Source organism: Coregonus lavaretus (genome assembly GCF_964263955.1).
Source record: "Coregonus lavaretus genome assembly, chromosome: 11".
NCBI classification, from domain to species: Eukaryota; Metazoa; Chordata; class Actinopteri; order Salmoniformes; family Salmonidae; genus Coregonus; species Coregonus lavaretus.
Genome location: NC_139998.1, coordinates 8352592 through 8370228, shown reverse-complemented (window position 1 = coordinate 8370228; position 17637 = coordinate 8352592). Strand labels below are relative to the sequence as shown.

General features: G+C 43.0%; 1 protein-coding gene across 4 annotated transcripts; it reads left to right on the top strand.

Moving 5' to 3' along the window:
• Positions 1-1399: 1399 nt before the first annotated feature.
• LOC311137185 (actin, alpha cardiac muscle 1-like) lies at positions 1400-5755 on the top strand (the record flags this gene model as incomplete). 4 transcript variants are annotated; one of them, XM_084171543.1, is made up of 7 exons in its annotated part: positions 1400-1528; positions 3207-3317; positions 3683-3767; positions 3955-4116; positions 4562-4753; positions 5197-5378; positions 5612-5755. In XM_084171543.1, 7 exons carry the CDS (start codon positions 1400-1402, stop codon positions 5753-5755), a joined length of 1005 nt encoding a protein of 334 aa, XP_084027669.1. The 4 variants fall into 4 exon arrangements, with proteins under 4 accessions (XP_084027669.1, XP_084027668.1, XP_084027667.1 ...); XM_084171542.1 differs by lacking the exon at positions 3207-3317 and adding an exon at positions 3078-3206; XM_084171541.1 differs by having other exon boundaries at positions 3078-3317.
• Positions 5756-17637: the final 11882 nt, after the last annotated feature.

The window sequence follows — 17637 nt, the reverse complement described above, 5'->3', positions numbered from 1 at the left end:
ACTGTGTAAAGACTTACTAAATTGACAGGTCATGAGGACAATAGTTTTACTGTATGAACATCAGGATTGGGGTCAATTCCATTTCAATTTAGTCAACTCTGGAAGTAAACTGAAATTCCCTCATTGACTTGACTGAATTCAATAAACTTAACTGAAATGGAATCATCCCAACCCTGAGGGACATCCTCTGGTTATTGAACACTGACCAGACTAGAGATTACTTTTTTGGTTTGGTGAAGACTGTCCTACATTTCTATTGGTGAAAACAGTCTTGTCTTTATATGACTATTGTCCACTCCCATTCAGGGTGAGGCTCTGAAACTTCCTTTGAAGGCCTGCTGGGGTCCGTAGAGGCTTCGGTTGTCATCTTTCATGGTATGCCCTGGTTGGTTGGCTGTAACACTGTGTCTGAACGTCAGTCAGGGCCATATCTCCATTATGGCTGATGCACCAGTCTTTATTTATAGTGACCTCCAACATGCCTTTCTCTGCGAACGCACCATTAACCTGTCTTCCAGTTTTCCAACAATAGACCACGCTGCTGCCACCTAGCCATAAATTATCAGAGGCCAAATGAGACTCTTGAGTGTGTATGCGTGCGCATGTGTGTGACAACCATAGTGGGACAGGGCAACTCTACCTTTCAGTTCCGCATTGGTTTGTAAGGGTCACAATGTCTCCTAAAAAGGCCCGAGGTCTTGAAGGTATGTGATGGCATGGGTCCTGTGTACTCCTATTTAAATTCAGAGAGCAGGTGAGCCAGGCGCACTCTCCTCTCTCTCTCTCTCAAGGGACTGTAACACACTGCCTCCTGTCCAGCTCTCCAGGGTAAGTCACTCTCCTGCACACATGCAATTCTCATTAACCTGTTACAATGGGACTATGTTATTATCATAATAATTGATCATTCAATAATACATGACCATTTTAGTCATTTAGAAGATGCTCTTCTCTTATCCAGAGCGACTTCCAATCAGTGCATTTATCATTATATTTCCATACATTCCAATGTATATGTAAGATACAGTATATTCAACTATAACATACATACAGTATTTAACAGACCTGAGTGGACAAGAGAAAAAAGAGCGATGAATGAAGTAACATTTCTTACAGATAAACTAAGACTAAATAGCAAATTCATTTTTATGTTGCTTTTAATTTGTGATTATACATAATAAAAAGTTGATACAAAATGCAATACAGATCCCTGCTTTAAGATTCTTAAAAACTGCTATTGTGCTTTAGAGTTTGGAATTAGGACCACCACAGGAATACTTTTAAGCACTTAAAGCAATGTGAAACACATTGCGCTCTGACACACTTGACTTATTGGTGACAACTGGTGTATTGTGTGTGTGTGTGTGTGTGTGTAGGCCCACAGTAACCGGACTCAACCATGTGTGACGAGGAAGAGACAACAGCCTTGGTATGCGACAACGGCTCAGGACTGGTGAAGGCTGGCTTCGCCGGTGACGATGCCCCCAGGGCAGTGTTCCCCTCTATTGTGGGGCGCCCCCGTCATCAGGTGAGACATTATCTTACTCCCTCCCCCCTATTACCCCATCATTGTCAATCACAGGGTAATTCCTGAAATTCCTGAAACACTATTGTTAGTTGGTCATTGATCCTACAGCAGGGATCATCAACTAGATTCAGCCACGGGCCTATTATTTCTGGAGCGGATGGTCAGGGAACATAGTTGCAAATAATTTGTAGACTGCAAATTGACCGCAAGAAGCCCGAACATATATAATGTTTGACTAAAACATAATAATTTCAAACCTTGCTTACATTTGTATACGATCACGTGTCTCTCTATTATGGGAGGGAATACTTGGGAAGAGATTTCTTGAATTATACTGAACAAAAATACAAACACAACATGCAACAATTTCAACGATTTTACTGAGTTACATTTCATATAAGGAAATCAGTCAATTGAAATAAATTCCTTAGGCCCTAATATATGGATTTCACATGACTGGGCAGGGGCACCTGGGAGAGCATAGGCCCACCCACTTGGGAGCCAGGCCCAGCAATTCAGAATTCGTTTTTCCCTACAAAAGGGCTTTATTACAGACAGAAACACTCCTCAGTTTCATCAGCTGTCTGGGTGGCTGGTCTCAGACGATCCCTCAGGTAAAGATGCTGAATGTGGAGGTCCTGGGCCGGCGTGGTTACATGTGGTCTACGGTTGTGATGCTGTACTGTTAAATTCTCTCAAACGACATTGGAGGGAGCTTATGGTAGAGAAATTAACAACAAATTATCTGGCAACAGCCCTGGTGGACATTCCTGCAGTCAGCATGCCAATTGCACATCTGTGGCATTGTGTTGTGTGACAAAACTGCAAATGTGTTGTCCCCAGCACAAGGTGCACCTGTGTAATGATCATGCTGTTTACTCAGCTTCTTGATATGCCACACCTGTCAGGTGGATGGATTTTCTTGGCAAAGGAGAAATGCTCACTAACATGAATGTAAACAAATTTGTGCACAAAATTGGAGAGAAATACGCTTTTTGTGCGTATGGGATCTTTTATTTCAGCTCATGAAACATGGGACCAACTCTTTACATGTTGCATTTATATTTTTGTTCAGTATAAAATCACTTGGAGCGGATCTCCTGGTGTTTTAGAGTCTTTTATATCCAACAATAAAAATTCCACATGGGCTGCCAGTTGGGGAACCCTGTCCTACAGTATGGGTGACCTGGTCCAGGATCTGTTTATGCTCTTACCAACTACATTGCTGTCATTGTCAAGCCAAACATGGCATGACAATGAGTGACAAGGAGTTGGCATGATAGCACAAACAGACCTGCACTCAGACTAGAGTTTGGGCCAGTTTCATGGATACAGATGAAGCCTAGTCCCGGAATAAAAGGCACTTTCAATAGAGATTCTCCATAGAGCATGCTTTCTAGCCGAGTAGGCTTAATCTATGTGCGGGAAAACAGACCCTAAATGTGTGTCATGTGTAGCTCTGTTTTACAAATCAATATGTGGCTGTTGATGTTCATGTCTGTACCTTCTGTCCATGTGAATAACACATGTCTGTCTGTCTCTTCCCCAGGGTGTGATGGTGGGTATGGGTCAGAAAGACTCCTATGTTGGAGACGAGGCCCAGAGCAAGAGAGGTATCCTGACCCTCAAGTACCCCATTGAGCACGGCATCATCACTAACTGGGACGACATGGAGAAGATCTGGCATCATACCTTCTACAATGAGCTGCGTGTGGCCCCTGAGGAGCACCCCGTCCTGCTCACTGAGGCCCCACTCAACCCCAAGGCCAACCGAGAGAAGATGACCCAGGTGGGCCCTACACCTTAAACCCAAACACCTGGCCGTCAGTCTTATGATATAGTTTATTGAGCATTTAATGAGAAACATCCCAATGGGCAAAAACTGGTTGAATCAACGTAGTTTCCACGTCATTTCAACCAAAAAAATCAATATGATGACGTAGAATCAACGTGGAAAACTGATTAGATTTGCAAGAAGGGGATTTCGTATTTTTCTTACCCAACTTTTATGCTAAATCCAATGACATGGTGAAATGTTTTGTTGATTTCACGTTGAATTCACGTTAGTTGACAACTAGACAATGAACTGACTGACGTCTGTGCCTAGTGGGATGTTTCTCACACTGACTCATGGTGACTCCTCCATTCCTGCAGATCATGTTTGAGACCTTCAACGTGCCAGCTATGTACGTGGCCATCCAGGCTGTGCTGTCCCTGTACGCCTCTGGTCGTACCACAGGTGAGCATGCTCCTCCTAACACTGATCCACCCAAAAATGGATTACAGTAAAAAGTGACTTACAGTACAGCGAGTGCATACATTTTTGTATGTGTAGCACCGTTGGGAATCAAACCCATAACCCTGGCATTGACCACCGTGATGCTCGTTGGTGTGTCTGTACTAATGTGTCTGTGTGACCTGTGCAGGTATTGTGCTGGACGCTGGCGATGGAGTGACCCACAATGTGCCCGTATATGAGGGTTACGCCTTACCCCATGCCATCATGAGACTGGACTTGGCTGGCAGAGACCTGACTGACTACCTGATGAAGATCCTCACTGAGAGAGGCTACTCTTTCGTCACCACCGGTAATGATAGACTATTACATTTACATTTATATTTTAGTCATTTAGCAGAGGCTCTTATCCAGAGCGACTTACTATCAATGAATAACCTTATAGTAGATACAATTAGCCTAATGTAGAACTCTATACATTTTTATTGAAGTATTTTACTTCTATTTCATTACAATTGAATAATCATGTAACCTTTCACCCAGTTAACATGTAGTGTTAATGACACCTGTTTAGTTCAACTGAACCGTGTCACTGTTGATTGCTCATAATCTTACAGTGCCTCCTATTGGCAAGATAGAGTAACTGCAGCCATTTACTGTACTGTTACCTGAGGAGCCTGTTCAAAGTCATTAATATTGACACATACTGTAGGTTTGGTTTCTCTAAATGTAACAGTTGTTACCATGTCTGTCTGTCTATAGTGGTAGGTAACATACTATTTTATCCATCCCAACAGCTGAGAGAGAGATTGTGCGTGACATCAAGGAGAAGCTGTGCTATGTGGCTCTGGACTTTGAGAATGAGATGGCCACCGCTGCCTCCTCCTCCTCTCTGGAGAAGTCCTACGAGTTGCCCGACGGTCAGGTCATCACCATTGGTAACGAGAGGTTCCGTTGCCCAGAAACCCTCTTCCAGCCCTCCTTCATTGGTCAGTATCCAAATCATTGCACCTACACAATGTTCTATAACCTGGACCAACTCCTGCCATTGTAAAGACAACACAAACAGATCTGGGACCAGGCTAAATGTTATGTGTTGTTGCACAAGTAATGTATAACATATTATGCAGGATAGCAGGAAGAAAAGTAGTCCATATTATGTAACCATATTTATGAATCATTAAGGATATACTCTATGTATCGTCTTTTATATGATGCTTATGAACTAAGTATAAGGTTGGGGTTGTCCTCTCTTTTCCAATGGGGCCTCACTACACATGACAATACTCAGAATCCAATGCTTCCCTTTCTCTATTGTCTTGCCTATATGTCAATGTTGTATTATCCATTCTCTTGCCTAAAACTGTTTTTCTCATAGGTTTGGAGTTCAACAGAATATGGGTGTAAAGACTGTTATTTGTTAACCCCATAGGTATGGAGTCTGCCGGTATCCATGAGACCACATACAACGGCATCATGAAGTGTGACATTGACATCCGTAAGGACCTGTACGCCAACAATGTCTTGTCCGGTGGTACCACCATGTACCCAGGTATCGGTGACCGCATGCAGAAGGAAATCACAGCCCTGGCCCCCAGCACAATGAAGATCAAGGTATGGAGAATATATGCATCTCATTCTCTGTGATAATTACATTGACCTAACCACCACCATCACAATTACTTCGAGAAATGATGCTAAAGTGAAGTACCTCAAAGTACTTTGAGGATAAAGTACTTTGTGGTCTCAAAGGACCTTAGGTGTAGCAAAGCTGGTTAGGATAGACACTTGACTTTGTATAGACAACAGTTGACTCGGCCCTAACCACTCACTGTCGCTCCCTGTAGATGATTGCCCCCCCTGAGCGTAAGTACTCTGTCTGGATTGGCGGCTCCATCCTGGCCTCCCTGTCCACCTTCCAGGCCATGTGGATCAGCAAAGATGAGTACGAGGAGGCCGGACCCTCAATCGTTCACAGGAAGTGCTTCTAAATTCTCTCTCCAACCACCTACTGTCAACTGCCCCCAAATGCTCTCTGTCTATTCTCATGTGTCTCTAATCCCCACAAATAACCCATTGTATTTGTTTACTATTTGTGCAATGTTCCCAAACACAATCTGTATTATGAGCCATCAGACTATCAGGATATTACTAAATAAAAGAATTCTGACTTTTGACTTCCATGTGCAGTTGCCTATGTGACCTCATAACAAAACATAAAGGAATTATTACAGGACTATTTTGCATAAAAAATATTCCAACAATTACATGTGTGTTGACAAATTGTGAGCATCGAGCGTAATGGAATTTACATTCCACTAATAAGATATTCTGGGATATGCTTTACACATGACATTTCCTGTTGAAAGCTCTGGCCCAAAAAAAGAAAGAAATGCTCTGTCAAACGTATTATCTTAGTGGACTCCCTACATTTACATAAATACAACACATAAAATAGAGTGGTTTGGTTAGATGTTTAGTTTGATGTAGATTAGGTGTACCTCTGAAATGTACTGTAATGTGACAAGACACCCACTGGGTGGCAGAAGTCCATCTTTTCAGGGTGGCAGAAGTCCCGTCTTTTCAGGGTGGCATAAGTCCCGTCTTTTCAGGATGGCAGATGTCAGTTTTTTCATTGTGGCAGAAGTCAGTCTTTTCAGGGTGGTGAAGTCTGTCTTTTCAGGGTGGTGAAGTCTGTCTTTTCAGGGTGGTGAAGTCTGTCTTTTCAGGGTGGTGAAGTCACGCAATACAACCCGTTCAATAAGCTCTTGGTGTTCTCTATGTGGATTGTTTGCATACTAAATCAAATCAAATCACATTTTATTCAATGCAAATAGTCCGGGTAGCCATGATTAGATGTTCAGGAGTCTTATGGCTTGGGGGTAGAAGCTGTTAAGAAGCCTTTTGGACCTAGACTTGGCACTCCGGTACCGCTTGCCGTGCGGTAGCAGAGAGACAGTCTATGACTAGGGTGGCTGGAGTCTTTGACAATTTTTAGGGCCTCCTCTGACACCGGCTGGTATAGAGGTCCTGGATGGCAGGAAGCTTGGCCCCAGTGATGTACTGGGCCGTACGCACTACCCTCTGTAGCACCTTGCGGTCGGAGGCCGAGCAGTTGCCATACCAGGCAGGATGCTCTCCATGGTGCAGCTGTAGAACTTTTTGAGGATCTGAGGACCCATGCCAAATCTTTTCAGTCTCCTGAGGGGGAATAGGCTTTGTCGTGCCCTCTTCACAACTGTCTTGGTGTGTTTGGACCATGATAGTTTGTTGGTGATGTGGACACTAAGGAACTTGAAGCTCTCAACCTGTTCCACTACAGCCCCGTTGACAAGAATGAGGGCATGCTCAGTCCTCTTTTTTTCCCTGTAGTCCACAATCATCTCCTTTGTCTTGATCACGTTGAGGGAGAGGTTGTTATCCTGTCACCACACGGCCAGGTCTCTGACCTCCTCCCTATAGGCTGTCTCATCGTTGTCGGTGATCAGGCCTACCACTGTTGTGTCGTCGGCAAACTTAATGATGGTGTTGGAGTCGTGCTTGGCCATGCAGTCATGGGTGAACAGGGAGTACAGGAGGGGACTGAGCACGCACCCCTGAGGGGCCCCCGTGTTGAGGATCAGTGTGGCAGATGTGTTGTTACCTACCCTTAGGCCTGTCAGGAAGTCCAGGATCCAGTTGCAGAGGGAGGTGTTTAGTCCCAGGGTCCTTAGCTTAGTGATGAGCTTTGAGGGCACTATGGTGTTGAACGCTGTGCTATAGTCAATGAATAGCATTCTCACGTAGGTGTTCCTCTTGTCCAGGTGGGAAAGGGCAGTGTGGAGTGCAATAGAGATTGCATCATCTGTGGATCTGTTGGGGCGGTATGCAAATTGGAGTGGGTCTAGGGTTTCTGGGATAATGGTGTTGATGTGAGCCATGACCAGCCTTTCAAAGCACTTCATGGCTACAGACGTGAATGTTACGGGTCGGTAGTCATTTAGGCAGGTTATCTTAGTGTTCTTGGGCACAGGGACTATGGTGGTCTGCTTGAAACATGTTGGTATTACAGACTCAGTCAGGGACATGTTGAAAATGTCAGTGAAGACACTTGCCAGTTGGTCAGCGCATGCTCGGAGTACACGTCCTGGTAACCCGTCTGGCCCTGCGGCCTTGTGAATGTTGACCTGCTTAAAAGTCTTATTCACATCGGCTACGGAGAGCTTGATCACATAGTCTCATGCATGCTCAGTGTTGCTTGCCTCGAAGCGAGCATAGAAGTGATTTAGCTTATGTCACTGGGCAGCTTGTGGCTGTGCTTCCCTTTGTAGTCTGTAATAGTTTGCAAGCCCTGCCACATCCGACGAGCATCGGAGCCGGTGTAGTACGATTCAATCTTAGTCCTGTATTGACTTTGCCTGTTTGATGGTTCGTCGGAGGGCATAGCGGGATTTCTTATAAGTGTCCAGGTTAGAGTCCCGCACCTTGAAAGCGGCAGCTCTACCCTTTAGCTCAGTGCAGATGTTGCCTGTAATCCATGGCTTCTGGTTGGGGTATGTACGTACGGTCACCATGGGGACGACATCATCGATGCACTTATTGATGAAGCTAGTGACTGATGTGGTGTACTCCTCAATGCTATCGGAAGAATCCCGGAACATATTCCAGTCTGTGCTAGCAAAACAGTCCTGTAGCTTAGCATCTGCATCGTCTGAACACTTCCTTATTAACCGAGTCGCTGTTTCCTGCTTTAGTTTTTGCTTATAAGCAGGAATCAGGAGGATAGAGTTATGCTCAGATTTGCCAAATGGAGGGTGAGGGAGAGCTTTGTACGCATCTCTGTGTGTGGAGTAAAGGTGGTCTAGAGTTTTTTTCCCCTCTGGTTGCACATTTAGCATGCTGGTAGAAATTAGGTAGAACGGATTTAAGTTACCCTGCATTAAAGTCCCCGGCCACTAGGAGCACTGCCTCTGGATGAGAGTTTTCCTGTTTGCTTATGGCCTTATACAGCTCATTGAGTGCAATCTTAGAGCCAGCATCGGTTTGTGGTGGTAAATAGACAGCTACAAAAAATATAGATGAAAACTCTCTTGGTAAATAGTGTGGTCTACAGCTTATCATGAGATACTCTACCTCAGGCGAGCAAAACCTAGAGACTTCCTTAGTATTAGATTTTATGCATCAGCTGTTGTTTACAAATATACACAGACTGCCACCCCTTGTCTTACCGGAGTCAGCCGTTCTATCCTGCCGATGTAGCGTATATCCCGCCAGCTGTATGTTATCCATGTCGTAGTTCAGCCACGACTCAGTGAAACATAAGATATTACCGTTTTTAATGTCCTGTTCGTAGGATAATCTTGATCTTAGGTCGTCCAATTTATTTTCAAATGCTTGAACGTTGGCTAATAGGATTGATGGAAGAGGCAGTTTACTCGCTCGCCGTCGGATCCTTACAAGACACCCCGACCTACGTCCACGATATCTACGTCTCTTTCTCATGCGAATGACGGGGATTTGGGCCTTGTCGGGTGTCTGTAGAATATCCTTCGCGTCCGACTCGTTGAAGAAAAAATCTTCGTCCAAAAGAGGTGAGTAATCGCTGTCCTGATATCCAGAAGCTCTTTTTGGTCATAAGAGATGGTGGCAGAAACATTATGTACAGAATAAATTACAAATAACGCGAAAAAACACACAAAATAGTACAATTGGTTAGAGGGCCGTAAAACGGCAGCCATTTCCTCAGGCGCCATCTAACTACTAATTGAACACTATATAATGACAAACACAGTCAAAGAGGTTGCAGGCAACAGATATATCAACAGACGGAGAAGATTTGTTCAACAGTATTATAGGTTAGATTTGGAGCCCACCAAATGTAGTAGCAGTGTGGACATGCACTGTGGTCTATCCTCACAACATGAGAAGGAAACAGGCCAGCAAAATCTAGGACAGAGGCTGTATGTACCATAGACGTTTCTTTCTAAGGACACCCTGGAGCTACATGTTATTTCCTGCTGTGTGTCTCTGGTCTGTCTCTTCAAGAGATGCCAGTCAGAGGGAGACAGGGAACACAAGGGAACACAGGAGTAGGGATGGGCATTAGAATTATTTTGACTGTTCGAGTACTCGCATGATAATTGAGTATGGGTAAAAACTGTTTTATAAAATAAAATAAATGTTTTACCATGGCCCGCCCTAAAAAAAAACAATTTTGCACATTTATCTAAATGCAATCAGTGCGCAACAATGACTAATTTATTGTAACCATTACAGATAACATATCCCAATTGCTAAATTGCCCCATATACAGTATATTCACTCAATAAAAAATGGCTATTTAAGATTAATTAATTTAAACCTTAATATCAACTGGTTATATTACATTGTGGAACACAATCTTCAAAAAGGCAGTAACCTCAGCATTGGCGCTTGCATAGAAGCCTATGGCTGTGCCATGGCATAGCCTTGTTTTGTTAATTTAGTAGACATGACGCTCTTATTTCCCGAGCCCTTATCACAGTCAAGACACACCTATTTTACAGTAAAAAAAATACGATGTAATATAACAGAATAAAATAGAACAAAATATTGCCAGTGCAAAGGGATGCGCATCTCGCATCTGGAACAGCTATTCTCAAAGAGTGATCATTTGAAACAGGGCTCAATTTGGCGAGTTGAAAGACAATTTTTTCAGGGTTACAAAACAAAATCTGTCTTCTTTTCGATATACAGATGTTCGATTTAGTTTATTCTGCCTGTTCTTTGGAATTTTCAAAATTGATTAACAATTCCACATTGAACACTTCATGGTGATGAATTACCGCCACGACATCTGTTTGGTGAGTAGGCCTATGCTTAATAATTCTGATGAAAATAACGCTCTTTGTCTTTATCAAACTAATGTTTCTACATATTTTCATTGTGGAACCTTTCTATGTTTATGGGGGTTATAGCCTAGGCCAGGGGTACTCAAGTACTATTTGAGAAGGTCCGGTCACACAAATTTCCTAGGTGGCAAAGGTCCGGATGGATATTGTAATTTAACGGTGTAGTAACAAACCCCAACCTTGCAACTCATGCGACCCCAAATGGTTAGCACCCCTTCTGTTGGCGGAGATACGATTTTGCAGTTTTAAAGCAAATTCTGCTACATTCTACACATTTTGCTTGGGGCAAATATTTGTTTTGCTGTTTTAAATATCATTTTCTGCAATTCTACAAATTTTTCCATGTCTTATTTGTGTTTATATGATACCAGGGGTCGAATCCGGTCCGCAGTCCGCCAGTTGAGTATGGGGAAGATAATCAATTCTAAATGGCACTAGCACTAGCAGTTCGCAAAATAGCCTAAGTGGAAAATACACAGGACGCAATTATTCCAAAACTGCAGCTCATTGTTGGAACACATATTTTCCTACTTCAATCAACCAGATAAAACTGTCGTCATTTGGCAATGAATGTAGCTTGTGTATCCCATCAGTTAGATAGATTTATTGGCATTTCTGTAGGCCTAATGGGAGCTTGTGTGCGCACTCCGCACACGTGTGTGGAGGAAGCGGTCAGAACGCAATGGAGTGAATGAGACATGGAGGGGAAAGGGAATTTAGGGAGAAGAACTGTGTGATGCTTTACTTGGTTTATTTTTTGTTGTGCCCTGCAAATGCACATCTACAAATAGAACACTAGAGTCAAAGCAAATTAACGTTGTCTTCAAGACAAAATTTGCATCTACCAAGAGGTGCCCTTCTTTGAAGTGCCCTTCTTTGTGAGGAATTGGAAAACCTCCCTGGTCTTTTACAGAGATCGGGTACTCATTCAAAAATCATGTTTAACACTATTATTGCACAAAGAGTGAGTCCATGCAACTTATTATGTGACTTGTTAAGCAAATGGTAAGCAAATGTTTACTCCTAAACGTATTTAGGCTTGCCATAACAAAGGGGTTCAATACTCAAGACTGTTCAGCTTTTCATTTTTAATTAATTTGTAAACATTTCTAAAAACATAATTCCACTTTGACATTATGGGGTATTGTGTGTAGATCAGTGACACAACATCGCAATTTAATCCATTTTAAATTCAGGCTGCATCACAACAAAGGGTATGAATACTTTCTGAAGGCACGATATATATAATTAATTGGTTATTACTGTGGAAGTACCATGTAATTTTTTGGTAAATATCTGTTCATTTTTGTATAGAATGTGCTTCTGTACCCTAATATCTATAGACAAACCCATTGCCTTTTATATATTTGTGTGGTAGACAAGAGCCACAATGTTGTGAGAATGGGCAAGACTGACAAAGAATCCAGACCCAGTCCAAGGATGGGGAAACAACACATTTAGCTGTTTGTCATCTTTCTTTTAGCAGCCAGACAGACATAAACTTCCTTCACCTGTATGATTTTTTATAATACAACCCAGGCATATTTCTCGGTTTCTTGCTCTGTGAGTGGTTGTGATTTGTCATGGAGCAAGCTACTGTAACATAAGGTTATGATGCCAAACTTAGTTCTGCAGCCAGACAGCCCAGCAAGCTACTGATCCACTTCTGGCTCAGCCAGACAGCCCAGCAAGCTACTGATCCACTTCTGGCTCGCCTCTCCTCTGCTAGCTGGGTAGAGGAGTCAAAGACAAATGAAGGTGAAGGCATCGGGTAGGGGGTTGGGGTTGAATTATTTACGTTCCTCGACCGCAACATCTCACTCACAGGAAGGAAGGAAGGAATCACACAGGAAGAGAGAGAGAAATCACAGAGGTGGATATAGGCTATAGAAGTTGAGAAGATGCCACCTTTTCAATCGGGTTGGTTGTACAGTAGCCTACATCTCTATTGGCGATCACCAGTAGCCCTTTCCTGCAGTCAACGACCAAAAGCACCCTCTTTGGCCTCATGGGTGGAATGTTATTAATATGTTCATAATTTCATAATTAATAAATACTATTTTTTTTTTAACAGACGAAAATCTGGTGTTTCTAAGTCAAACAGTTTTCTTACATTTCAGTCTTCTGTGATGTATATAAAGTGTAATATTGGGATGCAAACTCAAAATTGAGTACATTTCAACTATATATCTGACATGGTACAGGTGTCTTCTTTTTTTAAGCCCATAACCATGTGTGTTTGAAAGTAGATTTGTTTAAGACTACCAAGAATCAGAGGGTGTGACCCTGATATAGCCCACTGCAGTAAAATGTTTTAAAATAAAATGATACTGTATGTGGTTCGATGCTGTATGTGATTCAAACATCACTTTGAATATTTATACTTGTTTACAACAAAACCCATGAGGAAAATGATGCCTTTGCAGCCTGAATGCTTTATGTACAAGCAGGTCCACGGGGGACACGAGTGTATTACCGGCTGGGCACACCAATCCCAGACAATAGTGCAGATCTAGCGCCCACTATCGGCTGCCTAGGCAAGTTATACTGAACACTAAAAAAGATAGGGTTGCAGATAATTATTTTCATGTGGTTGGTTCTATGATTCAAGCACCACTCTTGAATATTGACTATTGTTTTCAACCATGTTAATAGACTAACACAAAGCAGTATTTTATATTGATTTGAGATGAAAATATAAGGTTGCAGGGAATATTCTTCACCGTTATTACACTTCATAGATACTATTCCCAGCAGGTTACTGATAAATATGTAATGATGTTGTTTTAATCGTCTATGTGTGTAGAACAAAATATGATGGAATAGCTAGAACCATTACAAAACAGCTTTATTAGGGTGGAGATGTTTTCCATGTTAGGTCCGTAGTCTACATTAGCTAAGCTGTACGGTGGTGGTAAGACAGGTGCAATTACTACCCCTCCTCCACCGTGAACACCCCCCCCCCCCCCCCCCCTCTCTCTCTCTGCTCCCCTTCTCCTCTCCTCTCCTCTGCTCGGTAATGTTTATCATCCGCATGTTTCCAAACCCTTTTACACCATTCCCCCAGATACCCCGAGCGGCGGACACGCGAGCTCAGCAGATGTAGTGTAGGGCACACACCAATTTCCCTTTCTGAAAAGGATACTGAAAACGGAAAAATAACGTTACCCTCGGGTTACCCGGTCCACGCTGCGGAGAAACACCTTTGGCAGTTTTTGCTTTCCCTCCAAACGAAGGTGGAGAAGTGGAGGGGGAGAAGTCGCGTACCTCCGGCTCCAATCATCAAAGGTAAGTGCAAAGGCTATTGTTTTCTACACCGCGCGTATTTTTATCAGCGCTATGTAAAAAAAAAAAGCAGAAGGTTTGTTAATAAGGAATCAAAGTTGAAATAGGCCTACAGAATAATCTAATTTAAATTGTTCTAGTCAAATTGTGATGAATGAACTTTGATGTAGCCTAGCCAAATGCTGTTTTAAATAGCCTATAGTTTGGCAGTCTCACTTCAAGAAACTATTGGGGGAAAAAAGCTACCTGGTCACTTTAAAAACTACAGTAGTATGAATGAAAATGAGTGGTTTCATTTGGGTATATAACAATTAAAATGTTCTCCTTTTTCAATGCTGTTGCTTGGTACAATGTCAAATATCTGTATTTAAAAGAAGTTCAATCAATCAACATTTATCAATCAATTAATCAGTGTAGCAGTTTATGCTTTTGCAATAGATTTTACATTTTAGTAAATTGTAATACATTATGACATTGCTGGCTCTGCAGTAAAAACGTGGGTGTTTCCATTATCCTAATTGGTCAATTACTGAATCTTCAACAGTAATGACCATTTACCAATTATACTTTCAAGCTCACTTATGACCCATTTGTTATTACTGTATGCTATGTTCCTAACAAGAGTACATAAAAAGGCTATAAAGATAATAGCCAATTAAATATTGCAATCTGTCAAGTGCAATGATTTTGTCCCCAGATGTAAATAAGTCAAATGTTAGCCTACTTCTAAATAATTATTGTCAGAAATATGAAATCACTTACCATCTACTATTCTGTCAATGATGGTGAACACTGTTGTACATAATGTCTCTTGACAGAAAACTATCTCACCCTGAGATACTGACTTTCTCCCAAATGGCACCCTATTCCCTGTATAGTGCCCTACATTTGACTAGGACCCTATGGGCAACGGTCAAAAGTAGTGCACTGAATAGGGGATAGGGTGCCATTTGGGATGAATTCACTTTGTATGTTGTTTATGTCCTTTGGCTGAAGTAGCTGCCCATTTCTCCTTCCTGTAACAACTTCATTTTGGTAGTTTATCCACTCATTGTCATAACCGAATGGTGTCTTGAATTACTCTAACATGGTTTTATCGCCAGGTTTATGAATCTGCCATAGGTGAGGTGGACAGAGTGTGTTTTGTTACTCAATCTGAATGATGAATAACCAATCTAAAGCATTGGCATGGCTGAGGGAGGGAGGGAGAGAAAGAGAGGGAGAGAGAGAGAGAGAGAGGGAGAGAGAGAGAGAGAGAGAGGGGGAGAGAGGGAGAGAGAGAGATGGCCAGAGAGGGAGAAAGAGAGTAAAAGGTGAATAGCTAGCTGGCAGGGTGTGGAGGAACACACAAATTGAAGCTTTTTGACACATTTATCTGTGCCTTTTCAAGGTCACTGGGCTAGCTTCCAGGCCATGAGCTGTTTGCATGCCAGAGCCATAAAATTAAAAGTAACACTATCTCTATGGACAGGACAGTGTCTCCAAGCTGCTCCCCCAATCTCCCTGTGTATTCACTTTCAATATCTTTAATACCCAATTTCAAAAGACTACAATGATTAACAGATGTGAAGTTCATTTCCCAATGCTTCATTTTCCAAGAATAATAGTGCTATTGTAGCCATTTTACATTTTAGCAGATGCTCTTATCCAGAGTGACTTACAGTTAGTGAGTGCATACATTTTTCACACTGGCCCCTCGTGGGAATCGAACCCACAACCCTGGCGTTGCAAGCGCCATGCTCTACCAACTGAGCTACAGGAGACCTTGTTGATGTCGACATCTGTTTGAACAAACAGGCACAATCAGGTAGACAAGTACTGAAGGGATCTGAGGACCTTAAATGAGAAATGTTAATACCACATTTCCTTATCAAATCAGATTTTATTTGTCACATGCTTCGTAAACAAACAGTGAAATGCTTACTTACGGGCCCTTCCCAACACTGCAGAGAGAAAGAAAATAAATAATAGAAAAGTAATAATAAAATGAATAATAAATACACAATGAGTAAGAATAATTTGGCTATATACACGGGGCACCAGCACCGAGTCCATGTGCAGGTTGCATGAGGCAATTGAGGCAGACATTCACATATAACTAAGAATAAAGTAACCAGGCAACAGGATAGATAATAAACAGTAGCAGCAGGGTATGTGATGAGTCAAATAAAGTTTGTGCAAAAAGTGTCAAGGCAGATAGTCCGGGTAGCTATTTTGCTAACTATTTAGCAGTCTTATGGTTTGAGGTTAGAAGTTCAGGGTCCTGTTACTTTGTTCATCAGTACTGCTTGCCATGCGGTAGCAGAGTGAACAGTCTATGACTTGGGTGGCTGGAGTCTTTGACAATTTTTATGACCTTCCTCTGACACTGCCTGGTATAGAGGTCCTGGATGGCAGGGAGCTCGGCTCCAGTGATGTACTGGGCCATACGCACTACCCTCTGTAGCGCCTTGAGGTCGGATGCCGAGCAGTTGCCATACCAAGCGCTGATGCAGCCAGTCAAGATGCTCTCAGTGGTGAAGGTGTAGAACTTTTTGAGGATCTGAGGGCCCATGGCAAATATTTTCAGCATCCTGAGGGGGAAGAGGTGTTGTCATGCCTTCTTCATAACTGTGCTGGTGTGTGTGGACCATGATAGATCGTTAGTGATGTGGACACCGAGGAACTTGAAGCTCTCGAACCGCTCCAGTACAGCCCCGTCGATGTGAATGGGGGCGTGCTCGGCCCTCCATTTCCTGTAGTCCACGATCAGCTCCTTTGTCTTGCTGACGTTGAGGGAGAGGTTGTTGTCCTGGCACCACACTGCCAGGCCTCTGACCTCTTCCCTATAGGCTGTCTCATTGTTGGTGATCAGTCCTACCACCGTCATGTCGTCAGCAAACTTATTGATGGTGTTAGAGTCATGCGTGGCCCGCAGTTGTGGGTGAACAGGGAGTACAGGAGGGGACTAATCATGCACCCCTGAGGGGCCCCTGTGTTGAGGGTCAGTGTAGCGGATGTGTTGTTGCCTACCCTCACCACCTGGGGGCGGCCCGTCAGGAAGTCCAGGATCCAATTGCAGGGGGAGGTGTTCATTCCCAAGGTTCTTAGCTTAGTGATGAGCTTGGAGGGCACTATTGTGTTGAATGCTGAGCTGTAGTCAATGAGCAGCATTCTCACATAGGCATTTCTCTTGCCCAGGTGGGAGAGGGCAGTGTGGAGTGCAATAGAGAGTGCGTCATCTGTGGATCTGTTGGGGCGGTATGCAAATTGGAGTGGGTCCAGGGTGTCTGGAATGATAGTGTTGATGTGAGCCATGACCAGCCTTTCAAAAAATGTCATGGCAGATGTGAGTGCTATGGGACGATAGTCCCCAGCCTTGTGAATGTTAACCTGTTTAAAGGTCTTACTCACATCAGCTACGGAGAGCGTGATCACTATCTGTCCCATCATTATCTAAGCACAGATGGGACAACTGTACACAAAAAGGTGCTATCTAGAACCAAAAAGGTGTTTTTCGTCTGTCCCAATAGGAGAACCCTTTGAAGAACCCCTTTTGGTTCCAGGTAGAACCCTTTTGGTTCCAGGTAGAACCCTTTTGGGTTCCAGGTAGAAACCTTTATACAGTGGGGGAAAAAAGTATTTAGTCAGCCACCAATTGTGCAAGTTCTCCCACTTAAAAAGATGAGAGAGGCCTGTAATTTTCATCATAGGTACACGTCAACTATGACAGACAAATT